This window comes from Rousettus aegyptiacus, unplaced genomic scaffold (assembly GCF_014176215.1).
Source record: "Rousettus aegyptiacus isolate mRouAeg1 unplaced genomic scaffold, mRouAeg1.p scaffold_m13_p_16, whole genome shotgun sequence".
Classification (NCBI taxonomy): Eukaryota; Metazoa; Chordata; class Mammalia; order Chiroptera; family Pteropodidae; genus Rousettus; species Rousettus aegyptiacus.
The window spans coordinates 53,121,066-53,142,016 of record NW_023416291.1 but is presented as its reverse complement, the minus strand read 5'-3'; the positions used below and the strand labels follow the sequence as shown (position 1 = coordinate 53,142,016).

The window sequence follows — 20,951 nt, the reverse complement described above, 5'->3', positions numbered from 1 at the left end:
GAACCGCTGCTTTATGGCCTCCTCAGCAGAGGGGAGAATCGAGGCCCAGAGAGGAGCGTGGCAGTGCCTGGGACACACAGCGCCCCGGGCTCCCCGCTGCGCATGACCGGGCCCACGTGGGGAGGGGTGGGCAGTCGACACCCCCAGCCATGCCAGCCAGGGTTCCAGGAACTGGCAGAGGAGCCCAGGGCATTCCAGGGTTGCAACATGCGAGGGCGGCAGGCTGGCATGCCCGGGCAGTGCCACCGCCTCGGCCCCGCGGGCACCGCCAGGAAAGAGAAAGCAACTCAGAACTGGGCACCAGGACAAACCGTGGAACCCCACGCCTCGGGGTGGCCCCCGGAGAAGACGGGGCCCGGGTTGGATACCGCGCTTCGCTGCGTGGCCTACCAGGACTTGGCTGGGTATGTTCTGGCCAATGAGAGAGCCCCAGCCAGTCAGGCCACGCCCCTAGGTGAAGCCCATTGGCCCGATGAAAGGGTTGGAGGTGGGTCCCTTAGATCCCCCCCCCCCACCCCATCACGCTTGCCCTAAAGTAGGGGCTCTAAGCATTGGTTTGAGAGAGCTCCCTGCACTGATATGCGCCCCTAGGCTGTCGTTGCCCTGTCAGAGAAGAATTACGCTTAAAGGCTCTGTCAGTCATTCAGGAAACATTTATTGAGGATGTGAAGATGAACAAGGCAGATCTGAGGAAAAGCCGCATTGGAGGGAGAGCGGTCCAGGCAACGGGCACAGCCTGTGCAAAGGACCTGGGGCAGGACCGAGCCTGGTTCTTTAGAGGAGCCGGGAGGAGGCCCGCATGGCTGGAGCAGAGTGAGCGAGGAGGAGAGGGAGGAGGGGAGAGCGGGGAGGGGCTGGGGCCAGCCGTGCAGGCTTGTGGGCAGCCCGGAGCCGCGGATTTTATCCAGGGCAATGGGGAACCCTGGAGGGCTTTAGACAGTTGGAGAGGTGACGTGCCACCTAAGTACTGTGCGGTTTGGGGCAAGGCCCTTTCCCTCTCTGGGCCATAATCTGCTCATCCGTCCAATGGGAGCGTTATGATGCCTGCGTGGGAAGCTGATGCGAAGGTAAAGAAAGGGTCCAGCGACGTGGGCGCACAGGCTTCGTCTGATCCCGCCCCTGCCATCACCCACCTGCACCTACACAACCCCGGTCGCCGGCTCACACCCTCGCCCCACAGTCCATCCTCTCCGCAGTGGCTGGGGGACCTGCGAGCACCCGCGACGGGTCCCTCTCTTCCCTCCCTGCCCACCGCCCTCCGGGGCTCCCACCTCCCTCCCTCGGGGTTAAACGCCCAAGTTTCCCCAGTCCTCCTGAGACCCACAAGGCCCTGCGCAGCCTGCCCCGCCCGCCCCGCCCCCTCCGCCTCTGCCTGGCCGGGCCTGGTCCTGCCCCAGGGCCTTTGCACATGCTGCGCCCTCTGGCACACTGTCCCCCAACATGGCTCCTCTCTCGCCTCCTTCGGATCTCTGCTCCTTAAAACCGCAGCCCCAAGCCTGACCCGCGCTTCTGCTCCGTGCTCTCCCCAGCTTTGTCCTTCTCAGCCATACACCCAGCGGCCCTGGGCCGGCTTGTCATGCGGGGAGCCACCTACGTGTCCACATGATTTTCTTTCTGAATTAGAAGGCGCGTAAACGAGGCGGTGGCTGTGTTTGTGTTTGTGGGGAGGTTTCGGGGCCTGGCCAGGCCTTGCTGTGCGGTTGGCTGGGCCTCAGTCCTGACTAGCACTGGACTGCGTCGGACCCAGTTCCGGGGGGAAGGGGGGATTGAGGAGACAGGTCTGTGTACAGATGTGTGTGGGGGTCTCGACCCTCAGGGGCGCTGAGGCCCAGGCCGGCCCTCTTCCCTGCATTTCAGGCCCAGAGGCCCAGAGTCTCGCTGCCAACTGCAGCCCCAGCGCCGGGTTTTCCATGGTGAACAAACAGATGGTCTCAGGCCCGGGCAGGGGAGGGGTGCAGAGCTGAGCCCTGGAAGGGACGGTGAGGGGGTGGGTCCTGGAGCAGCCCCCTGGTCTCCCAGAGGGGAAACCGAGGCAGGGAGTGCCTCCATGCCTCCGTGCCCGGGGCAGGGAGTGCCACCCTCACAGGGTCCCCGGTTGGGCCACGTTGCGCTTGGCAGAGGACAGCGTGGGGGAGGGCGGAGGCCTGGGCCCGCTGCCATGTCAAATTCCTCCCGGCAGCAGCAGGCAGCGGTGGAGGCAGAGGGAGAGGTTTTCTGTTGTTTTTTTTTTTTCTTTTTTTTTTTTTTTCCTCCAACAGAATCAAAAGGAGAGAGAGAGAGAGAGAGCGAGAGAGAGGAACTGTTGGCAGGAAGAAGGTATTGGAGCCAAGCCTAGGCGGGCTCACTCCTGGCCCGGAGCTCGGCAGCTGGGGGTGGGGTGGGGTGGGAGAACGAGAGGCTCATCTCGCACCCGCATCCCCTCGTTTTGCAGCAAAGGGGCAGCCTCCACGAAGGGCAGCAGACGCAGCCTCCGAGGCCGCCCCGCGGTGGCCGCAGCCCCGTCTCCCGCCGGCCGCTCTGCAGGCTTCACTGCCCCAGACCTTTGCTGAGGCCGTTCCCTCCATCCTTCTCCAGGCCCCACCCCCAGGCCACCGGGCCTTCCGTCCCGGCTGGACCGACAGAGTGAACAGGAGCCAGGGTGGAACCTGAGGCCAAAAAAAAAAAAAAAAAATTAGTAGTTCTGACTTTGTCTCTATTTCAACACGATACTCCGTTTATCCTGGAATTTCTGCATTCATTTATATTCTTAAAAAGATGAGTTACGGGGGGGGGTAAAGTACAGCACAGGGAATATCGTCAATAATATTGTAACAACCACGCATGTTGCTAGGTGGGTACTAGACTTACGGGGGGGCTCACTTTGTAAAGTATACAAATGTCTGAGGACTATGCTGTGCCCCTGGAACTCACAGAAAACAACATTGAATGTCAACTGTAAACGAAAAAAAAGAAACAAGATACGTTAAAAGATTAGTTATTTTGATGAGTCAGATTTTGGTGCCCCCCCCCCTTGAAAACGTTGCACCCCCTACAATGTGTGCCTCGCTCGCCTCACCCTCGCTTTGGCCCTGGGGGTCTAGTTCGTGCCAGGGCCAATCCAGAGCCCAGGAGAGGGGACAGATACTAGGCAAGGAACAGGAAGAGGGGTCTGCCCGCCACCCCTGGAGACAGGCCCTTGGGGACGTGACCTCATAGACCTGGTCACACTGACATATCTGCTGTGTGATCCTGGGCGAGTTATTGCTCTGGGCTCAAGCCAATTACTCGTCTACCAAACAAGCGAATAAGCGTCCCTCTGGCTGCCTCCCGTGCTGTGTGCCCATCAAGTGGGGTAACAGCCCCAAATGACTGTGAGCTGTCATCAGGGCTGCGGGGCCACCCTTGGGCCTCCATTTCCTGGTCTATAAAACGGGCATAATGATGCCTGCTGCTGCTAACCACCCGGGGCTCGGGAGAAGGCGAGGGGTCACGGTGACGCTTCGCAGAGGAGACCGCATCTGAAAGCAGGGACGGCAGCTTCTGTTGGGAAGTCTGGATCCCCCTCCCCCCGCCCCAATTATAATAACACTCCCTGCAGAAACTTCGAAAAGGGGTAAAAATTGGCCAACACCTTTGTTGCAATTCTGACCTCTTTCCTCCCGGTCCATCCCTCCCCGCGCTCCTTTCATTTTCCCGCCCTTTTTCACAGCTAAGAACTGGGAGGCCCGTGATTAGGAAGCTGGGCCAGGCTGCCCGGGTTCCGGTCCCAGCTTACCACGCACTGGCTGCGTGACCTTGGGCCACTCCCTCAACCTCTCTGTGCCTCGGCTTCTTCATCCACAAACGGGAATCCGTGATGGTACTTTCCACGTGGAGCAGGGGCAAAGAGTTAACTCAGGCATCAGCAAACCAGCGGCCGGGCATTTCCATTCAGCACATGAGCTAAGAATTGTTTTTACGATTTTCAGTGATTGGAAGAAATCACCATTAATCCTTACCCTGCCCTCTTACCCACCCTCCCCCCGCCCCGCCATGGAGACTAACATTTGCGACATGTGAAAATTATGTGAAATTCACATTTTGGTGTTTGTAAATAAAGTTTTATTGGCACAGGGCCCACTCATTGACATGCCGTCCCTGGTGGCTTTTGGCTTTCCAGCTACACGGGCAGAGCTGAGTAGGTGTGACAGAGACCATCTGGCTGGCAGAGCTGCAAGTATTTACTCTCTGGCTCTCGACAGAAAAAGTATGTGACCCCAGAGTTACTTCGAACAGCACTGGGCACGGAATGAGCTTGGGCCAGGCGCGCTCGCTGTTGTTAAATGTGTGGCTCATGCAAAAGTCACATGCTAATTTCTTCCCCTGTCAACGTCACATTTCTCCCACAGCGCTGACAATTCCCCCCACTCCCGCCCCACCCCCATCCCCATCTTCACAGTCCCCGACCGTCGCTTGTCCTCGTGACTAAGGCAGAGCTGTGGCGAGCAGCCTGGCTTCTGGGTCTGCTTTCTATATAATGAACCCTTCTCCGCCACTCACTGTTCTAGGCACTTTGCAAATATCTTCCATAATCCTCACTACGGCTCTCGTGATGCCCCCATTTTAGGTGGGCAAACTGAGGCTCAGAGAATTCAGGCGGCTTGCCCAGGGTCACACGGCTGGCATTTGAACCCAGGCCCGGTGGCTCCTGTCTGTGCCTTAGGTCACTGTCCTCATTGCTTGAGGTAGAGACCTGCAAGCCGAGCCCTGATATCAGCTGGGGACAAAGAGTCAAGGACTCTAACCGCCACCACTGGACATGCGTGGAGTTCGCTCAGGGTCAACCTGGGCCTTGTGTCTATCCCCTGTTCCTCTCAGCCACCAGATGTGGGGCAGCTGGAAGCCCCAGGCTCTGCCGGCGGGCGTGTCCAACCCGGCAAGCACTTCGGAAAACAGTCCAGCAGGTTCTTAGGACCTTCGACACACACTTGTCAACACGGGGTCCAGCCTTTTAGACCTAGCTCTTCACTTGAGAGGAATGAAAGTCCACAGCCATGCGAAGCCTTTCACACGCGTGTGCCTAGCACGTGACCCATCCCGCCCGGGGGTTGCTGCTGCAAAGGCTGGTGCGAGGAGGCCGGGCCGCCTGGACGACCCGACCCGCCGCGCACACCGCGCAGGGGTCCAGCGGCAGGTGCATGACAGCCGAACCGCCACGCCCCCGGACGGTGGCGGACTAGCCGCCACACAAAGGCATGAGCTATTGGTCCACGTGACAACGCGTTCGAACAGCCAAGTAGTTCTGCCCAGTGGAAGAAGCCAGACAGGCAAGAATGTGGTTGACACGCAGCCACGCCCATCCCTTTACTCGCTGTCCACGCCTGCGTTTGTGCCGCGAAGGCCGCGTGGAGCAGGAAGTTGCTCTGGGCCTCAGTTCCTCCTGCTGCGAAATGGGGCGAGCGATCCGCCGCTTTGTGCCGCGCGGCGGTTTGAGTTCCTCCCGCGCCCGTGGCGGAGGCACGTCTCTACCATTCGGTGCTTGGGGGTTTCCTTTTTCTCCCCCTCCATAACACAGCGCCTTGGAGATTAGCTGGTATTAGTGCTGCGTTTGAAGCCTAGTATGTGTGTGCATGTGCGTATGTGTGATTTTTTAAAATATGTACGTTTAAATGTTTAATATACACATTTAATGTATACACATATATTATATAGCATATAACGTTATATAATATAAAATAATTTTATGTATATAATGTATAATACATATTGCATATCTAATATCTATACATATATACACAATACATATTTAGTAATATACATTTCACATATGTACATATAATATGCATCATTCTTAATACAGATACATTTTATCAAATACATTTTATGTATGTATATATAACATATAATACACAACATATATATTTAATACTTATATGTATACATATATGAGATTCTTTTTTACATGGGATTTATAAGGCCTCTGGTCCCTTGGAGACTTCCATTTATTTTACAAATATTAGTTGAGCACCTAGTATGTACCAGGCACTGTTTTCGGAGTCAGGGAGGCAGCCATGAACAAGACAGACTCTCCCTTGCACCCCCCAACGTGGAGCTGACAGTATTTATTTTCAGCACGTTCTAATTTTGAGTTAGTGATTTAGGTATTTAGGGGGATTTTAGATCTAGAACGAGTTTAATCCCACTCTGACTTGTGACTTGCTCTCACTGTTGTTGCATTTATTAGTAAACATCAGTTTGAGAATAAATATCCCAAAAGTCAGGGTCACCGGGATAAGCAGATCTTTAGCAATAACCTGTACCCCGAAATACTCCACCATCTTGCTCTCTGGAGTTATCTCCCTCCAAAGTTAACTATACTCCTGAATCTGGAATTTATCCTTTCCTTGCTTGAAAATAATTGTACCTCAAATATGGATCCCCCCAAAATGATGTTTCGCTTAGTCGCTGTAACTTCATAAAGAGGGCATCATGCTGTGTATCCTATTTGGAAGCTTCTTGTTCCACTCGATGTTAGTTGTTTGCTAAATCCATCCATGCTGTTTGCATGTGACTGGAACAGCACTGTGGCTGCTGGTTAATAGGCTCTTAGGTGAATTTCTCCGTTCTCTCGATGGTGGGCACTCAGGTTGTTTCTGGGTTTTCGCCTTCTTCACAGTTCAGCGATGAACATTCCTGGGGCAACAAGCAAGGTTTTCTTGTGGCTCTGTATCTGGGAGAGGGAAGACTATGTTACGCGGCACATGAACGTTCGGTGTTGGGATGAACGCTAGTTTGTTTTCCAAAGCGGTTGTAATAGGGAAGAGCCCTGTGAGTCCGCAGCTCCCCTGATGTTTGGCATTGTTGGACATTTTAAATTTGGGACAATGACATAGGGTGAGATGGGGTCTCGTCGCAGCTTAGTCATTGCATTTCCTCGATCCCAGGATAGATTGGACATCTTTCCATGCGTGTGTTGACCACCTATGCTTTATTGTTCACAATCTGCCTGTTCATGCTTTTTGCACATTTTCCTCTTAAATAGTTGTCTTTTTCTTACTGCAATTTCATTCTTGTTAAAGGACTATGTTACATTCCATTAGAAGGCTATATTGTTATTTGGAGCATGCATTCTCAACTGAGGCAAAAATCAATTCTTGGGGATGAAAAAAATGTTACCCTTTTAATGTACAAAACACAGATATACATATAGTACATAAACAAATGTGCAGTATATCTGTGATATTAAATTTTCATGAGGGGTGATCTGGAAAAAAAAAGTCTAAAACAGCTCTGGGAGAGCAATAATGAGAAAAGGCTGAGAAATACTGATATATAGCAATTTTTCACAAATAGGGGCATCAAACATCTTTAAGGGCGTATATATGCTTTCCGAAGTTTGGGTTAGACTCCTTTTAAATCGAACTGTATGGTTTGAAGTTGTCTGAGACCCCTGCCAGACTTACCAAACTGTTTTCCCAATTCGTACACACAGTTATGAAAGTAATTTATGAAAATGCCCGTTTCACTATATCCTCACCAGCACTGGGTTTTATCAATTTAAAAACCTTTACCCACTTTGGTGAGTGCCAGAGTTCGGTATGTTCTTAATTTTTTTGTTATCCTTTATTTGGTCTCTGTAAAGCCAGACATTTTTCATATGTTTGCTAATCAGTCTGTCTTGGGGGGATGTTCTAGAATCGAAGAGCTGCAGTCCGACACATCTGGAGGAAAGAGGCTCCTCCTTTAGAGAGGGGCAGAAACTTAGCTGAGTTGTGTCCTACGGCTAAATAGAAAGCAGAACTTGTAAGTAAGCGATGAACTTGGATATTCAGCAGAGGGGGATTTCCTGGTTTATTCTTGCTGCTCATAGTAAAATGTGAGGGGAAAGAGGAAGATATAGGGAAGAACTGTTGGGCAAAAAGAGCAGAATTTGATGGTTTGAGAGATTCTCAATCTGATCAGATCGCAAAAGAAGCTATAATTTGGAGATTGCTATCAGGAAAATGTTCTGTGGACCATCCTCACTCACCAGCTGGGTGACCTGGGGCAAGTGTCTAAACCTTTCTGAGCCTTAGTTTCCTCATCTGTGAAATGCAGATGGAGGTACAGACCCGCCTCACAGGGGTGTGAGGGGTACATGAGCAGGCGGGGGTAAAGCAGTGAACAGCACCCCTGCAGGCCCAAGGGTGGCCTCCTAGGGGAAATGATGAGTGAGGGAGCCGTGTCTGTGCTCCCGCTTAGTGCCCTTTGGACCCCAATCCCTCCTCCTCACTTGGCAGCTACCAGCCCACCCTTCCCTTCCCTTCCTTTCCTTTCAGGTACCTAATTCCCTGAGGCCTAGAAGGGACTGAGGATTCCAGCTGGGGATTAACAGAGGCAGATTAGAGATGCACTGAGCGGGGAGGAGGTCTCTATCCCCTTAACCCTTTCCTGGCCAGAGCCAGCGTTCTCAGCCTGCTTCCTTTGGCCTCAGGTTTGGGAGAGGGGGGAGGGGAGGCCTCTCCACTCCCGCCAGCGGAGGATCCTAAAGAAGGAGTTGTAATCAGGTTCCCTGGGCTTTTGACATGTTGGTTGATCCCCGGAAGACGGGTTTCCCTCCCTGGGCCTCACTTTTCTCTTCTGAAAAATGGGGAGAAAAATGTACGATGAAACAGAAACCCTCCGCGCGACCCAGAGTGAACGCTCCTGAGATGGTCGAGAATGGCTGGTTACACGGGCCGGTCCTTACTGAGCATCTACTGTGCAGGCAGGGCCATTGTTCCCACCATTTGCCTGAGATGTCCCAGACCCCGGGGCGCGGGGGTGGGGGGACTGGGTCAAGATTCGAGCACGGAACCTCAGAATCAACTTCTGGAAGCCCCCAAAGTCAGCCATGGCTCCAAAAGGGCGGTCCGGGGCCTGGATGTCTCCTCGTGGGGTGCTGCCTGCCCCCGCCCGCGACTCTGGCGTCCTCCGTGGGGGAGCGGGGAACCACTTCTCCAAAGGGGTCCCTGAGTTCCTGGAGGGAACTGGGGTCGCAGACTTAGGAAAATCCAGACAGAATGAAGATAATGTAACCTTCACCCCACCGGGCCGGGAAAGAACCCCTCCCATCGCCCCCCAGCTGCGCCAGACGCAGTGCCTGGGAGGGGGGAAGGGGGAGGCGCCTCCTCTGCGGCTGCGGGAGGAGCGGGGACTGCGGGAGAGCGCTTGGGGGTGGGGGTGGGGGGCGCTGCGGCACCGCGTCCCAGCCCGCAGCGGCCTGGCCGGCAGGGGTGGGGGGCGCTGACCCTCCTTGGTCTGGTCCCTCTCCCGCTGCGGGGACGTCGCCATTAATCCTTACCCGGGGAGGGGGCGCCCGCTTTCTCCGCCATCTATGGACCCGAGGAGCACCCTCCCCGTCCCCCGCCCTGCCTGAAGCCCCTGCGGGACCCCCAGGGGATGCCCGCCCCCCAGGTCTGTCGCCCTCGCCGTCCGAGTCTCTGTCTGTGTCCCCATTTGCCCCATCTCCCCGCTGTGCGTGTTTGTGACTGTGCGTATCCGGGCCACCTGCGCTCACGGCCGTGGTGGCCGGCGTGAGGGCCTGGGGCGCAGTCCTGGAAGTCGGTGTGTGGGTCAGTCCCAGGTCTCAAGTGTCTTTCTATGATTGTCGCCAGCGTGTCTGGGTGACACCCGCAGGCTGCGAGCATGTGGGTCCCCCTGTGTCTGGGTGACACCCGCAGGCTGTCAGCGTGAGTCTATGTTGGTGGCATCTTGCAGGAGGTGTGCGTCCGAGACACCCTATCGGCTGTGCTCGTGGGTCTCGCTGCGTCTGGGTGACACCCGCAGGCTGTGTGTATCCGTAGCACGCTGCAGGCGCCCAGTGTGCGGGTCTGCGCGCGTCGGTGTGCGCGGAGACCGTGTCGGAGCTGAGGAAGCCCGGGCCGCGAGTGTCCCCCGGCTGTCTGCGCGTGTGTGTGTGTGTGTGTGTGTGTGTGTGAAAGAGCGAGTGTGTGAGCGCGCGCGCGCCGCGGCGAAGGTGGATCCGCTCCGTCCTCCGCGAGCCTGACCCGGGACCCACGAGCCGCCGCCGCGGCCGCTCGCCTGGCCTCCCCTCGCGCGGGCCGGGCTGGGGATGGAGCCGCCGCAGCCGCGGCCCCGGCGCCCAGAGGCCTGAGGCACGGGCGGCGCGCGGGGCCGGGGGAGGCGGGCCGAGGGGAGGGTCCTGCGGGCCGGGGGGGCGGGCGCGGCGCGCCCCCTCCCTCGCGCGCTCGCGCCCTCCCCCGCGCGCCCTCCCTCGCCGCCTCCTCCCGCCGCCTCCGGCCCCCCCTCGCCGGGGACCGAGCGCGCTCGCTCCGGCGCCGGCCTCGCCTCCTCGCAGCAGCGCCATGGTACGTCGCCGCCCCCACTTTCGTTTTCGCCCGGGGAGTTTTTGGGGTGGTGCGTAGGCTCCCGGCGAAAGTTGCCAGGTCTGGGGGTGCTGCCCGGGGGAAGGGCTTGATGTGGGGACCCCCCTCCTGCCAGTCGCCGCTGGACCCCCGCCCGCAGATGCCTCGCTCCCCGCGGCTGGGGGCGGAGCTGGCGCGCGGGGCGCAGAGGGGGACCCCAAGTGGGGAGCCCCTCGCGGGCGCCGCGGAGTTGGCGGGGAGGGCGGGGCTCCCGGGAGAGGGTCCCCCCAACCAGGCCGGGCCCCCGCCCCCTCTTCGCCGCGCCGGAGGCGGTGGGCGCGGCTCCGGGCGCACGACCCCCGAGCGCGCAGCCCGCGGGGGAGCAGGGCCGGGGTGGGGACGCCGGGCGGGGCGGCGCGGGGGTCGCGGCGGCCCCCGGGGATACCCCGGCCCGAGCGAGCGCGGCGCGCCAGCTAGCGGAAAATGGCCGCTGCGGAGAGGGGCGGAGAGCGCGCCGCGGCCGCCGCCGGGAGCCTTGAACTTGGAGCCCGGCGGGCGGCCGCGCTCGGCGCCGCGCAGGGCCGGCCCTGGGGCCTGCGCTCCAGCCGCCCGAACCCCGCCCCCTGGCCGACCCCGGCCCCGCCGTCGCGCCCTCCGGGTCTCAGCCGGGAGGCGTCACCAGATCTCGGCCCCGCGCGCCCCAGGCCCGCGAGCGTCGGTGGCTGCACTTGAGGGTTCCGGTGTCCGGTCCGCGCGCGTCGGCGGCGTCCGCGTTCGAGGGGTGCGTTTGGGGACTCCAGGCCCCCCAAACCGGTCAGCACGGGAATCCGACCATGCGTTCGCGGGGCTATGCGTCTGGGCGGTCCCGTCCCTGTCTGTGGGCCCGTGGGTCCCGAGGCGTCGGGTCCTCTCCTTTATGTGTCTGTGTGTGTCTGCGCATCCACGTGGCTGGGTGTGTTGTGGAACGTGTGTGTTAGAGCATTGTGAGGCTCTGGGACAGTGTGTGTGTGTCTTTGGGTCACTGGGCGACCGTGCCGTGCGTCCCTGTGCTGTGAATGGCACTGCGAAGCTGTGGCTGCCTGCGTGTCCTCGGAGGCTCGATGTCCCTGGGTGACCGTATGGGGTGTCCCCGGGAGTGTGTGGCGCGGTTAGGGGGGTGCCAGTTAGTGGGGGATGGTGTCGTGTGATGTTTCCCAGGGGACACTGGGTGTCTCTGTGTGACTGGCTCTGAGTGACTGTCTTGAGGATGGGTCTACATTCCCCCCCCCCCCAGTTCCTTTATTTCTTGCAACAAACGGGTCTACTGGGTTGGGGGCGGGTGCTTCCTCTACCTCGCCGAAACTCTGACCCCCTCATCTCACCCGCCACAGGGTCCCCTAACTTCTCCCTGCGTCGGGTCCCTAATGGGCCTGACCCAGGGTGGTCCTGGCTTGAGGTTCAGGCGTGAGGTTGCGCCGCGACACGATCTCTCTGTGACTGCGAAGTCTGCCGGGGGCTGCGCGTGCGCAGGGACCTGCCCGGAGGGGGCGGGGTGGCGGGGTCCCCACACCTCTGCTGCGGAGAAGGACCTGAGGGAGGGGTGGTGACAGAAGCTCAGGGGCTAGGTCTGGCCCAGGAGGGCGCCGAGGAGACCCCCTCAGTCCCAAGACTGGGAGCTGCCCTCCAGTGCTGCCTCCCAGCACTTGTGAGGGACCAGGCCACAGGAGGGCGGGGAGGGGGAGCACAACGCGCTGTTTTCTGCCCTCCAGGGGAACCCCTGCCGCGCCCCACCCCCCACCCCCCACCCTAGGCCCTTATAGAATTTTCTATATGTGAAAGCCCAAGGCCAGTCCAAATCTCTGCTTTTTTTCTTTAAACCTGCGTCCCATCCTGGGCGGCTGTTTGGGAAGAGGAGAAGGGGTTCCACATTGTTCACAGGGTACATAGGCCGCGCTCAGGGCCACATGCTCCCATCAGCTCCCGCACCCTTAGGCCCCTCCACTTTGTCCTCACCCTGCCCTCCCTACCCTGGCCGCAGGTACGCACACACGGCCCCCTCGGCCCCCTCGGCACACTCACCTCCAACCCCGCTGGTTGCCAGGTGCCCAAGGGGACACATTCGTGTTTGCACCTCCATAAGCATACACCCAGGACACACCCCCATGGGGCAGCCGGTCACAGCCACATATGCACACACACAGGTGCACACGCAAGCACACACGGACCCACACAGACATGCACACAGACAAAAATGCACACTCAGACAGGCACCTGCATCCGTGGGAAGTGGAGGAGCCCCGGGGGGAGGGTGGATGGGGACTGCCAGGAGGGAGGGGCGGGGATGTGGCGTGCCATGTGTCATCGTGTGTGCACGCAGCATGTACACGTGCACCTGCGTGACTCCTGGGAGGGGTTCTGTTGTGGTCTGCGTGCTCGTGAGCCTGCGCTGTGTTTGGGCGTGAGTGTGTGGTTGTGGATGAGTGTGCGTGTGTTGTATGTGGGGTCACGCGTGCACTTGTGTGTGTCTGCGTGTGGGTCTGTGTGGGGGGGCTGTCTTCACGTGAATCTCTATGTCACTGTATGCCTGCCCATGTGTGACTGTGTGCGTCTGTACGCGGCATGTTGGAGCTGCGTGTCTGTATCTGGTCCGGCATGTGAAAATCTGTGTAGCTCGTTGTGTGAGTTTATGTGTCTCTGTGGTGTGTCTGTGTCTGTGACAGTTCAGGTGTCATGTCCCACCTTTGGTTCTCATGGCCTAGGACCAGAACACCCCCTTCCAGAGCCTCAGTTTCCAAAAAGTGGGGTTACGTAGGATCCCCCAGAGGGCCGAGGGGTGTGGCAGCTGTTACTTGCCCACGAGGGCTCCTGTCATCCTTGCCTGAGCTGCTCTGTGAATTCCAGTCACTTTTTCAAAGTTTGCATCTTAATTACACAAGCCATTCATGAGCATCTAAAGAGGGCAAAAATAAGAAACCACCTTTCTCATAGCCCTTGGGACCTCAGTGCAGGGAGGCCCCGTTGTCATCCAGACACATTCTTGTAAAGGATAGCTGAAGATTTTTAAAAGGATCCTGTACATTCTTTTAAAGGATACATGCATATTCTTATAATGGATATAAGGATATATTGTATAAGAATATATAATACATACAAGTATATAATATATCATATATTCTCCAGTGTATATTTTTCGTAAGGATACATGTATGTTCTCCTAAAGGATGCCTGCATGTTCTTATTATGGACACATGTATATTCTTTTTTAAAATCCCAGGCGAGATCTTCAGTCTTCTGGCTGAGTCTATAGCAGGTGTTCTCAACTGGGGGACACTGGGCAATGTCTGGGGACATTTATGGTTGTCATGACTGTGGTGCCCCTGGCATCGAGTGGGAGGTGGAATGTGGTCCAGACCTCACTCTCCCCATCTCCGTGGGGGAGCCCCTTGCTCTTTTATGGAGCTGCGTAGTGTTCCAGGCTGTGCCCACGCCGGCGATGGCTCGCACAGATGGACGTGGCGGCTGGCTCCGAGTTGTTGGCATTAGTGGTGTAGGGTGGCAGTCAACACTTCCGTGCATCTGTACCTGGGATGGTGACAGGGAAGCCTGGGAGTGATTTCCAGGGCTAATGTGCTTTGATTTTTTGACAAGGGAGCTACACTGGGCTCCAAAGTGCAGGGAGCTCGCCATGCGCCCCTCCTGGCCCTCGCACACAGGTCCAGACCTGCCGGCTGCTTCGCTGAGAAACCGCTGTGTCCAGGCCACAGCCCGGGGGTGGGGTAGGAACTACCACTGCCCTGCTTCGCAGAGGGGGAAGCCGAGGCACAGGGAGACTCAGCTATGGCTGGAGGAGATGAGACCCATGCTGCAACCCTATACCGCAGCTGGCTGGCCGTGGACCTACTGTGTGCACCAGAGAGGCCTCTCCAGCCTGGAAATGTTATAAATACACCCATGTATATTGCTTCTGGGGAACTCGCAGAAAGTTCCACTGTTCGCTTCAACCGATAACAGTGACCCGGCCCTCTCTCCCGTGATCTCAAGGACTCCGACCTCCCCAACCTTCCGAGACGTGTCCCGCTGTTGCCATTAAACAGATGTGGAGCCGAGGGTCCAAGGGGGGCAGGCTGTGGTCCCCACACTTTACCTAGGGAAGGAACCTGGACCGCCATGTGGAGGTGGCAGATGGGGTGCACGTGGGGGGCAGTCTGAGGGGGATGCTCGGAAATCCGCTTTAACTTTCAAATGTCTGTGAATTGGGGATTCTGCCCTCAGTGTGTTCACAGCATTTTTAAATAATAAAAGACTACTTTACGTTATGCTGGAATTCGGGTTCCTAGACACACCGGCCTCCCCCATTCTCCCTGGGGTTTGAAATGCCCACCACAGCTGCACAATGGGAGTTTTAGAAAACATTTATGAAGGGCTCACAATGTGCTAAGCACTGTTTGAATAACCGTCAGCCACAAGCAGCGAGGAGCACACGGGACCTGGGAGTATGCGCTGGATACGGATTCTGCCCCGTCCTGGTCCGGCCCTGGGACCCTGCGCGAGAAGCCTCTTCTCTGGGCCTCACTGTCCTCCCCTGTAACCCGGGGGGGGGGTATCGGGGTTGCTGGCATCTCCCATGCCCCTGCCTTAAGATGTTAAGAGGACTAGTCGGGCTTCCTAAGAAGGTCTCCGTGCACAGTTGACAGAGATTCCAAGCTCTGCTAAGTGACATTATCCTTATGCTGGCTGACTCCACGTGTGGGCATTTTACAGAGCAGGGCACCAAGAGCTGGAAGGAAGGGTCCAGGTCACCCTAGCCTTTGAGGTGGGAAGGAGGCAGTCACCCGGCCAGGTGCCCTAGGGGCTCGCGCTGGGTGCGGGCAGGTCTGTGCTTAGTTATTCCGGAGAGGGAATGAGGGAGATTGAGGGACGTGCGCCCTGGGGACAAATGGCCTGGTTCCAAGCCATTCCATGTGCCTCAGTTTCCGGGTTCTTGAAATGGGCACACGGCTGAGGTTGCTGGGAAGGACATGCCACCTGGGAGGAAGCTGGGAGGTTTTATCTGGCCAGCCTGGGGTGACGTCCGGACATAACCTGGGGTGCTGGGGAGACAAGTGGGGGATCCCAAAGCCATCCTGAGCTCCACTTTGGCAAGGAGGAAAGCAATCTTGGAGGCTCCTGGGTTAGCAGGGTTCCTCTGGCCAATGGGGGCGCAGTTGTAACCAATCCTCTCTGCCTGGGCACTGCAGCCCCTGTCTGGAGCTCAGGGGGGCCCAGGGGCAGAGGGTGCGGGACCCCCCCCTGCACCCCGGGATGTACATCTTTAAGGCGAAAGCCGCGCGCGCTCGCGCCGGGCCTCTGCACACGTCACTGATTCATTCTTTCCCTGCCCCCCCCCCACCCCTTGGCTCTTTTCTCCAACTTCCCGGCCAGCTTGGGGCGGTTGCGGGGGAGTCTTAAAAATCCACCTCCAGCCCCTAACTGTCCAGCAACAGTCCGCGCCCCCGCCCCACGCCTCCCCTGACTGGAGCGGATGGTCCTGGGGGACCCTCTGCGGTCGGGGTGCGCCAGGCCGCGGGCACTTATCCTTTGCGCTGGAGCGGCTCGGAATTCGTGCAAGCAATAATGGGGTTCGTGAGGCATGGGGGACAGCGGCTCTCCTTCCCAGCTCGCGCTCTTTTTTTCCCCCTCGTTTCTTTGAAAGTTGGATGTTGAGAAGTGGGAGGTTCGGGTGGGAGGGGAGGAGAGAGGGAGGAGAGACAGAGACCCAGAGACGGCGGAGGGGAGCGGGAGCGAGAAGGGGGGCGCAGGAAAAGAAGAGAGAGAGAAAGAGGGAGAGAGGAGAGAGACGGAGGGAGGCGCAGGAGAGAGGGAGGGAGCGAGGGGAGGGAGGGAGACCGAGGGAGGAGGCGGCGAGGAGCGCGCGCCGGCCGCGGCTGCGGGGGGGGGGGGGGGGGGTTGGAAAAATGACTCAGTAAGTTCAGCGCGCCCGCTCCGGCCGGCCCTGCGCCTCCCGCCGCGCCAGGGATGTATTCGTCCCCGCTCTGCCTGACCCAGGTACGCCCCCCGCCCGCGCCCCCCGGCCTCGCGGCCCCCACATCCCGGCCCCAGAGTTTGGAAGGCCGAGGAGGCGGGACGAAAAAGGCGCGCGTCCCTCCCGCCGCCCCGGCCGGGATGCCCCGACACTGGCCAAGGGCCGGTGGGTGGGGGATGGGCTGGGCCGGGGTCCCCCCCAACCTATACCCCGGGTCTTCACCCGGGACTCCCGCTCCACGGACCCCTGCGGACGCGCAGGCCCTCTGCTCCTCCCCGACTTGGGGCTCTGGCTGCAGGTTCGCTCCCCCCATGCAGGACGCGCTACCCAACCCACCCGCAAGGTCTGGGGGGGCGCCCTCAAAGACAGGGCTCTGTGCGAACCCTGCGCCCGGACCCGGGCCTGCCTCCAGGAGTAATTGAGGAGGTCACAGCTGGCCCCTGGGCTCCCCACCACTCTTGAGGAGAGGTCCGCTCTGATGTGTTTGCCGGACGCCCCCCCACCAAGGTTGCGCCCCGCCATGCCAGCCCCAGCCGCCTCCCCCCCCATTATTGGCCCACGTGTGCGTGGAGGGGGAGGGGGCGCGCGAACTTGGAGGCGCCGGCGGTGGGGGGAGGGGTGCTCGACGTCCCGTTCGGCCTCCTGCTGCCCCCCAGCCCCGCGCGCCCGCAACCCTCCCGATGTTTTCGCTGCATCGATTAGGGGATTATTGAGTCTCCGCCGCCGCCGCCGCCGGGAGGAGCCGGGAGCTGGCGCGCTGCGATCTGGCGGGCACTGCGGCGCGGCGCGCGCCCTCGCCCGGCACCTGCCCCCTCGCGTAGCCTCTCACCCCTGGCCGCGCGCCCGGGCTGCCCCGGCCAGCCCCGGCGCGGTGACCCGAGGGGGGAGCGGGAGCCCATCCCCAGGCCGCGCGGCGGGGCCGCCCCGCTCCCTCCCCGACCCCCGCAGGTTCTGCCCCTCAGCCCCACCGCAGCGTCTCCTGTCCTTGAGTCTGGCGGCCAGCGGCGTTCCAGCCTCAGTCTCCCCTGAGGTGACAAGGGGCTAAGGCAGGGTCTGGAGAGGGGCGCAGCATGGCTTACAAAGTGCCCCCCAGATGTCCTGGGGAGCACCGTATGGGTAGGACCGCAGACGGGTAGTATCTGCCATGGGTCCCCCCATTCATGATCCTGGGGTCGCCCTCATGCAGGGTAGGGTCCTTGTCACCGGCCCCCTCAGCTGCCGCTGGGGGTTTCCTGGCTCCTGGCAGAGGCAGCGAGGGCTGGTGCTGAGGGGGTGGGGGGTCTCAGGCTTGTCCTACCCAAGATCTCCTGGGTGACCTTGGGCAAGACCCTGCCCCTCTCCAGGCCTTTGTTTCCCCTTCTGAGCAACTTTTGGGGGTCCCTCAAAGCATGATCGTTGGCCCACCTCAGTTTCCCTGTCAGACTGTAGCCCCCAAACGTCCTGGGTTCTACACCAGCTGTCATGTGACCTTGGGCCTCCCAGTCTCTGGGCGTCAGAGGTGGGTGGCCTGGGTGCCCCGGGGCGCCCCGCTCCCTCTGCCCCTCCCTAGCTCCCTGGCTCCCAGAGCCACGCGGGGGCTGGGCAGAGGGAGGCAATCCCAGCGTGGAGGCTGGACTGCAGCCCTCGGCCACTGCGCCTTGGAAATCCCCCGGCGGGACATTTCGGGAGACGGCCTCTGTCCACGTTGCCGAGAGGCGGTGGCGGGGAGAACCGGAACCCTGGCGTTCCCTGGGAGCTTGGCCGCTCTTGGGTGGAAACGTAAAATCACAGAAGTCAGAGGCCGCTGGTGTGAGGGACGCAGAGACAGGGCCTGGGGGCGGCGGGCAGAGGGCCCGAGCGCTCCCGCTGGGGCGGGCAGGGGGCTGCCAACGCAGGGCGCACCCCGTGCCCCGTCCCCCCGCCCCCCGTCGCTCTCCCAGGCTCCCCTACCCTGGAGGGGAGCCCTGAAGCCCCTCTTGGGCTCTCCTACTTGCTGGCCTCAGCATAATCCCGAAGGCCTGGCAGGCCCAACGTGGTCCTGGGGGACCCAAGAGGAGCTGACTGCCCCCGCGGGACCCTCGCCCTGGCTGCTGGGCGCAGCCCCTGGACCCAGCGCCCCCTCCCCTCTCTGACCTCATCTCCTCTCTATCCCTGCCCCTCCCCGTCGTCTGTCACCCCTGTCACTCCACCTGTCTCCCCGCCTCTGCTTCTCGCCCTCTCTTTCCCTCTCCTAGTCTCTGCGTCTCTCTCTCTCCTTAACCCAGTTGTCTGTCCCTGCGTCTCTCTGTCTCTGGGTCTCTGTCTCCCCCGTTGACACGACTGTTTTTATGACCTGAGTCCAGCCTAAAATAGCTCCCTTTTAGCTGATCAGACCCCGAGTTTTTTAGGAGCCGAGACTTAGTGCATGTGGCTCCGGTGCCAGCCCACCCAGCGCCCCCAGCCCTGCCTGCTGGTTGGGGGGGGGGGCGGCAGTGGCCTGGCCCTGGAGGATGCTGGGAGCCCGGTCCCAGTTTCAATGGTGGTGACTCAAGCGCTTTTTCACTTTTACTCTTAAGAGGAACTGTGTGGAGCAGCCGTTACTTCCATAAATCCTGGCGGCGGGAAGGCCGGCCTCCCTGCTCGCCCGCTCTGGGCCTCCCTCCCCGCCTCCCGCCTGCCGCCTCGCCACGTTATAGTTATCCCGGGTTTGGGGCCAAATCCCTCTTGGCTGCAGTGCCCAGGATTCCCCGGGGCCCCCTCCCTCATTCATTCATTCTTTCCTTCATTCCTTCGCCTCCTCGGGAAGGCGTTCATTTTGCCGCCATTTCTCCAGCAGGGACACAGGCTGGGAGAGGGCCCGACTTTGGTTTGATTTACTAGGTCTTCACGAAGCTCCTTCCGTGGGCCGTGTGTGTGTGTGTGTGTGTGTGTGTGGTCGAAGGCAGAGAAGTTGGCCTGGTGTGGGCTCTGTGGGGTCAGGTCTCCCCGGCACCTCTGGGCTGGGAGAGGGGTCCAGGCCAGAGAGGGCCAGGGCCTGCCCAGGGCGGCACGGCGTGGCCGGGGGGCCGCTTTCCACCTGGCTGGTGGGCCAGCCCTAGGCAGGCGGGCTCGCCCCGCAGGCCCCTCACCGGGGTCCGACGGCCCCTATTGGGTCTCGTAAAAGACACCGCCTGGATCCACGTCCCTCTCCGAGCCCGAGCCCGAGTCTCTCTGTGTCTCCCCACTCCTCGAGTGGCGGGGGTGCCTCAGCACCACGCCGGCGCCTTGTAAATCACGAAGCTGGGATCCGGCCGAGTCAGCGTTCTCCTGCCTCTCCGCCCCTCCGCCTCCCCCCCTCCCTTCCTCCCTCTCTCCCTCTCTCTCTCTCTCCCTCTCTCTCTCTGTCTCTCTCTCTGTCTCTGTCTGTCTGTCTCTGTCTGTCTGTCTCTGCCTGAGCCCCCCTCCCTCCCTGTCTCACCCCAAGCGGATGGGAGATGCCTGCAGACCGCCAGGCCGGCCGGGGGCCCCCTGCCCGGTCCACGCTCCTGTGCCTGCGGACGGCAGCCTGCAGTGCGGGGCGCCCACGGGCTGAGCCACGCACCGCCACACACTCACGCACCGCCCCCACGACATGGCACCTATGAGGACACAGTCCCGCCCCGCGGCTGTGCCCCAGGGTGGGGGTCCGTGGAACCCTGGGGGTGGCCTCGGGCCTGCATGCAGACCTCGCCCAGGTGGCTCAGGATGGCCCCTCTCTCCAGCGTTGTGACTCTGGGCGGTGACCTGCCCCCTCCTCCCACCCTGTCCTCCCGTGAGATGACATAAGTGGGAACTCTGAAGTCCCCTGCTGCCCGAAGATTCCGGGAGGCTGGGCATCTCAGGTGCTGGGCATGGGGCAGGGCCTGGCACACAGTCGGCGCTCACACTTGTTTGCTGTGAGTGACTGGTGGGGGGCCCTGCCAGCCGAGGGAAGATGCCCGAGCCTCTGAACCTCAGGCTCTCCCCGCCGTGCCCCAGAGGGGGACGCCACCACGCCTTGCCTCGACACTCCACCCTCAGCACGTGCCTGGTATACAATGGGCACCAAATAACTGTGGCTGGCAGCGACCCCACAAAAACTGGAGCTTTGACGCCCGAGGGTTTTCTCGTTGGCCTTTCCTCCCCACCAGACCCGAGTGGGTACAAGCTGCCTTTGTCAGCCGGGGCGAGCAAATGGGGGTGACAGGCAGGGGCGAGTGCTCCTTCACTGTGCTGGGTTCTGGGGGTGCAGATCGAATCTGTCCCCCTGATGGGGCACAGTCTAGGCGAGGGGACGAGCAGGAAACGTGGCAGGCAGGACCAGGCCTCTGCTTTGGCTGGAGCAGGAGGGCGTGGTGCGTGGCCCGGGACGGAGCGGGGACAGGAGCACGTGGAATTCGGGGAGCAGACAGGGTGCGAGTGGGCACCGCTGTGGGGCCCCACGGCCGGGGCCAGATCGTGTGGTCCAGGGGCCCGGCAGAGGGGCTGAGGGGCTGGGGGTGCAGTCACGGGGAGCCGGCTCAGGTCCCGGCTTCGCTCCTCCTTGGTCGCGTGACTTTGGGACGGTGGCTTCGGTGCCCCGGTCTCTCCCTCGGAACAGTGGGCGCGAGAAATGCTCGGCCTCCCAAAGGCACTTGTGTCCCTTGAATGCAGTGGCTCAGCCCCCATCCTCCTCCTGAGACACCAAGCCA

At 60.3% G+C, this 20,951-nt stretch overlaps 1 protein-coding gene across 5 annotated transcripts in view; it reads left to right on the top strand.

Moving 5' to 3' along the window:
• Positions 1–10,174: 10,174 nt before the first annotated feature.
• Positions 10,175–20,951, top strand: part of NFIC (nuclear factor I C) — a 56,324-nt gene continuing 45,547 nt past the window's right edge. For 4 of the 5 annotated variants that reach the window (XM_036234117.1, XM_016163491.2, XM_016163488.2 and 1 more), the window contains exon 1: positions 16,225–16,328. In XM_036234117.1, coding sequence (XP_036090010.1) covers positions 16,299–16,328 — 30 coding nt within the window. In that variant the 5' untranslated portion in view covers positions 16,225–16,298. Of the gene's footprint in view, positions 10,308–16,224; positions 16,329–20,951 lie in introns of those variants that run through there. The other variant, XM_016163489.2, reaches the window with a different exon arrangement.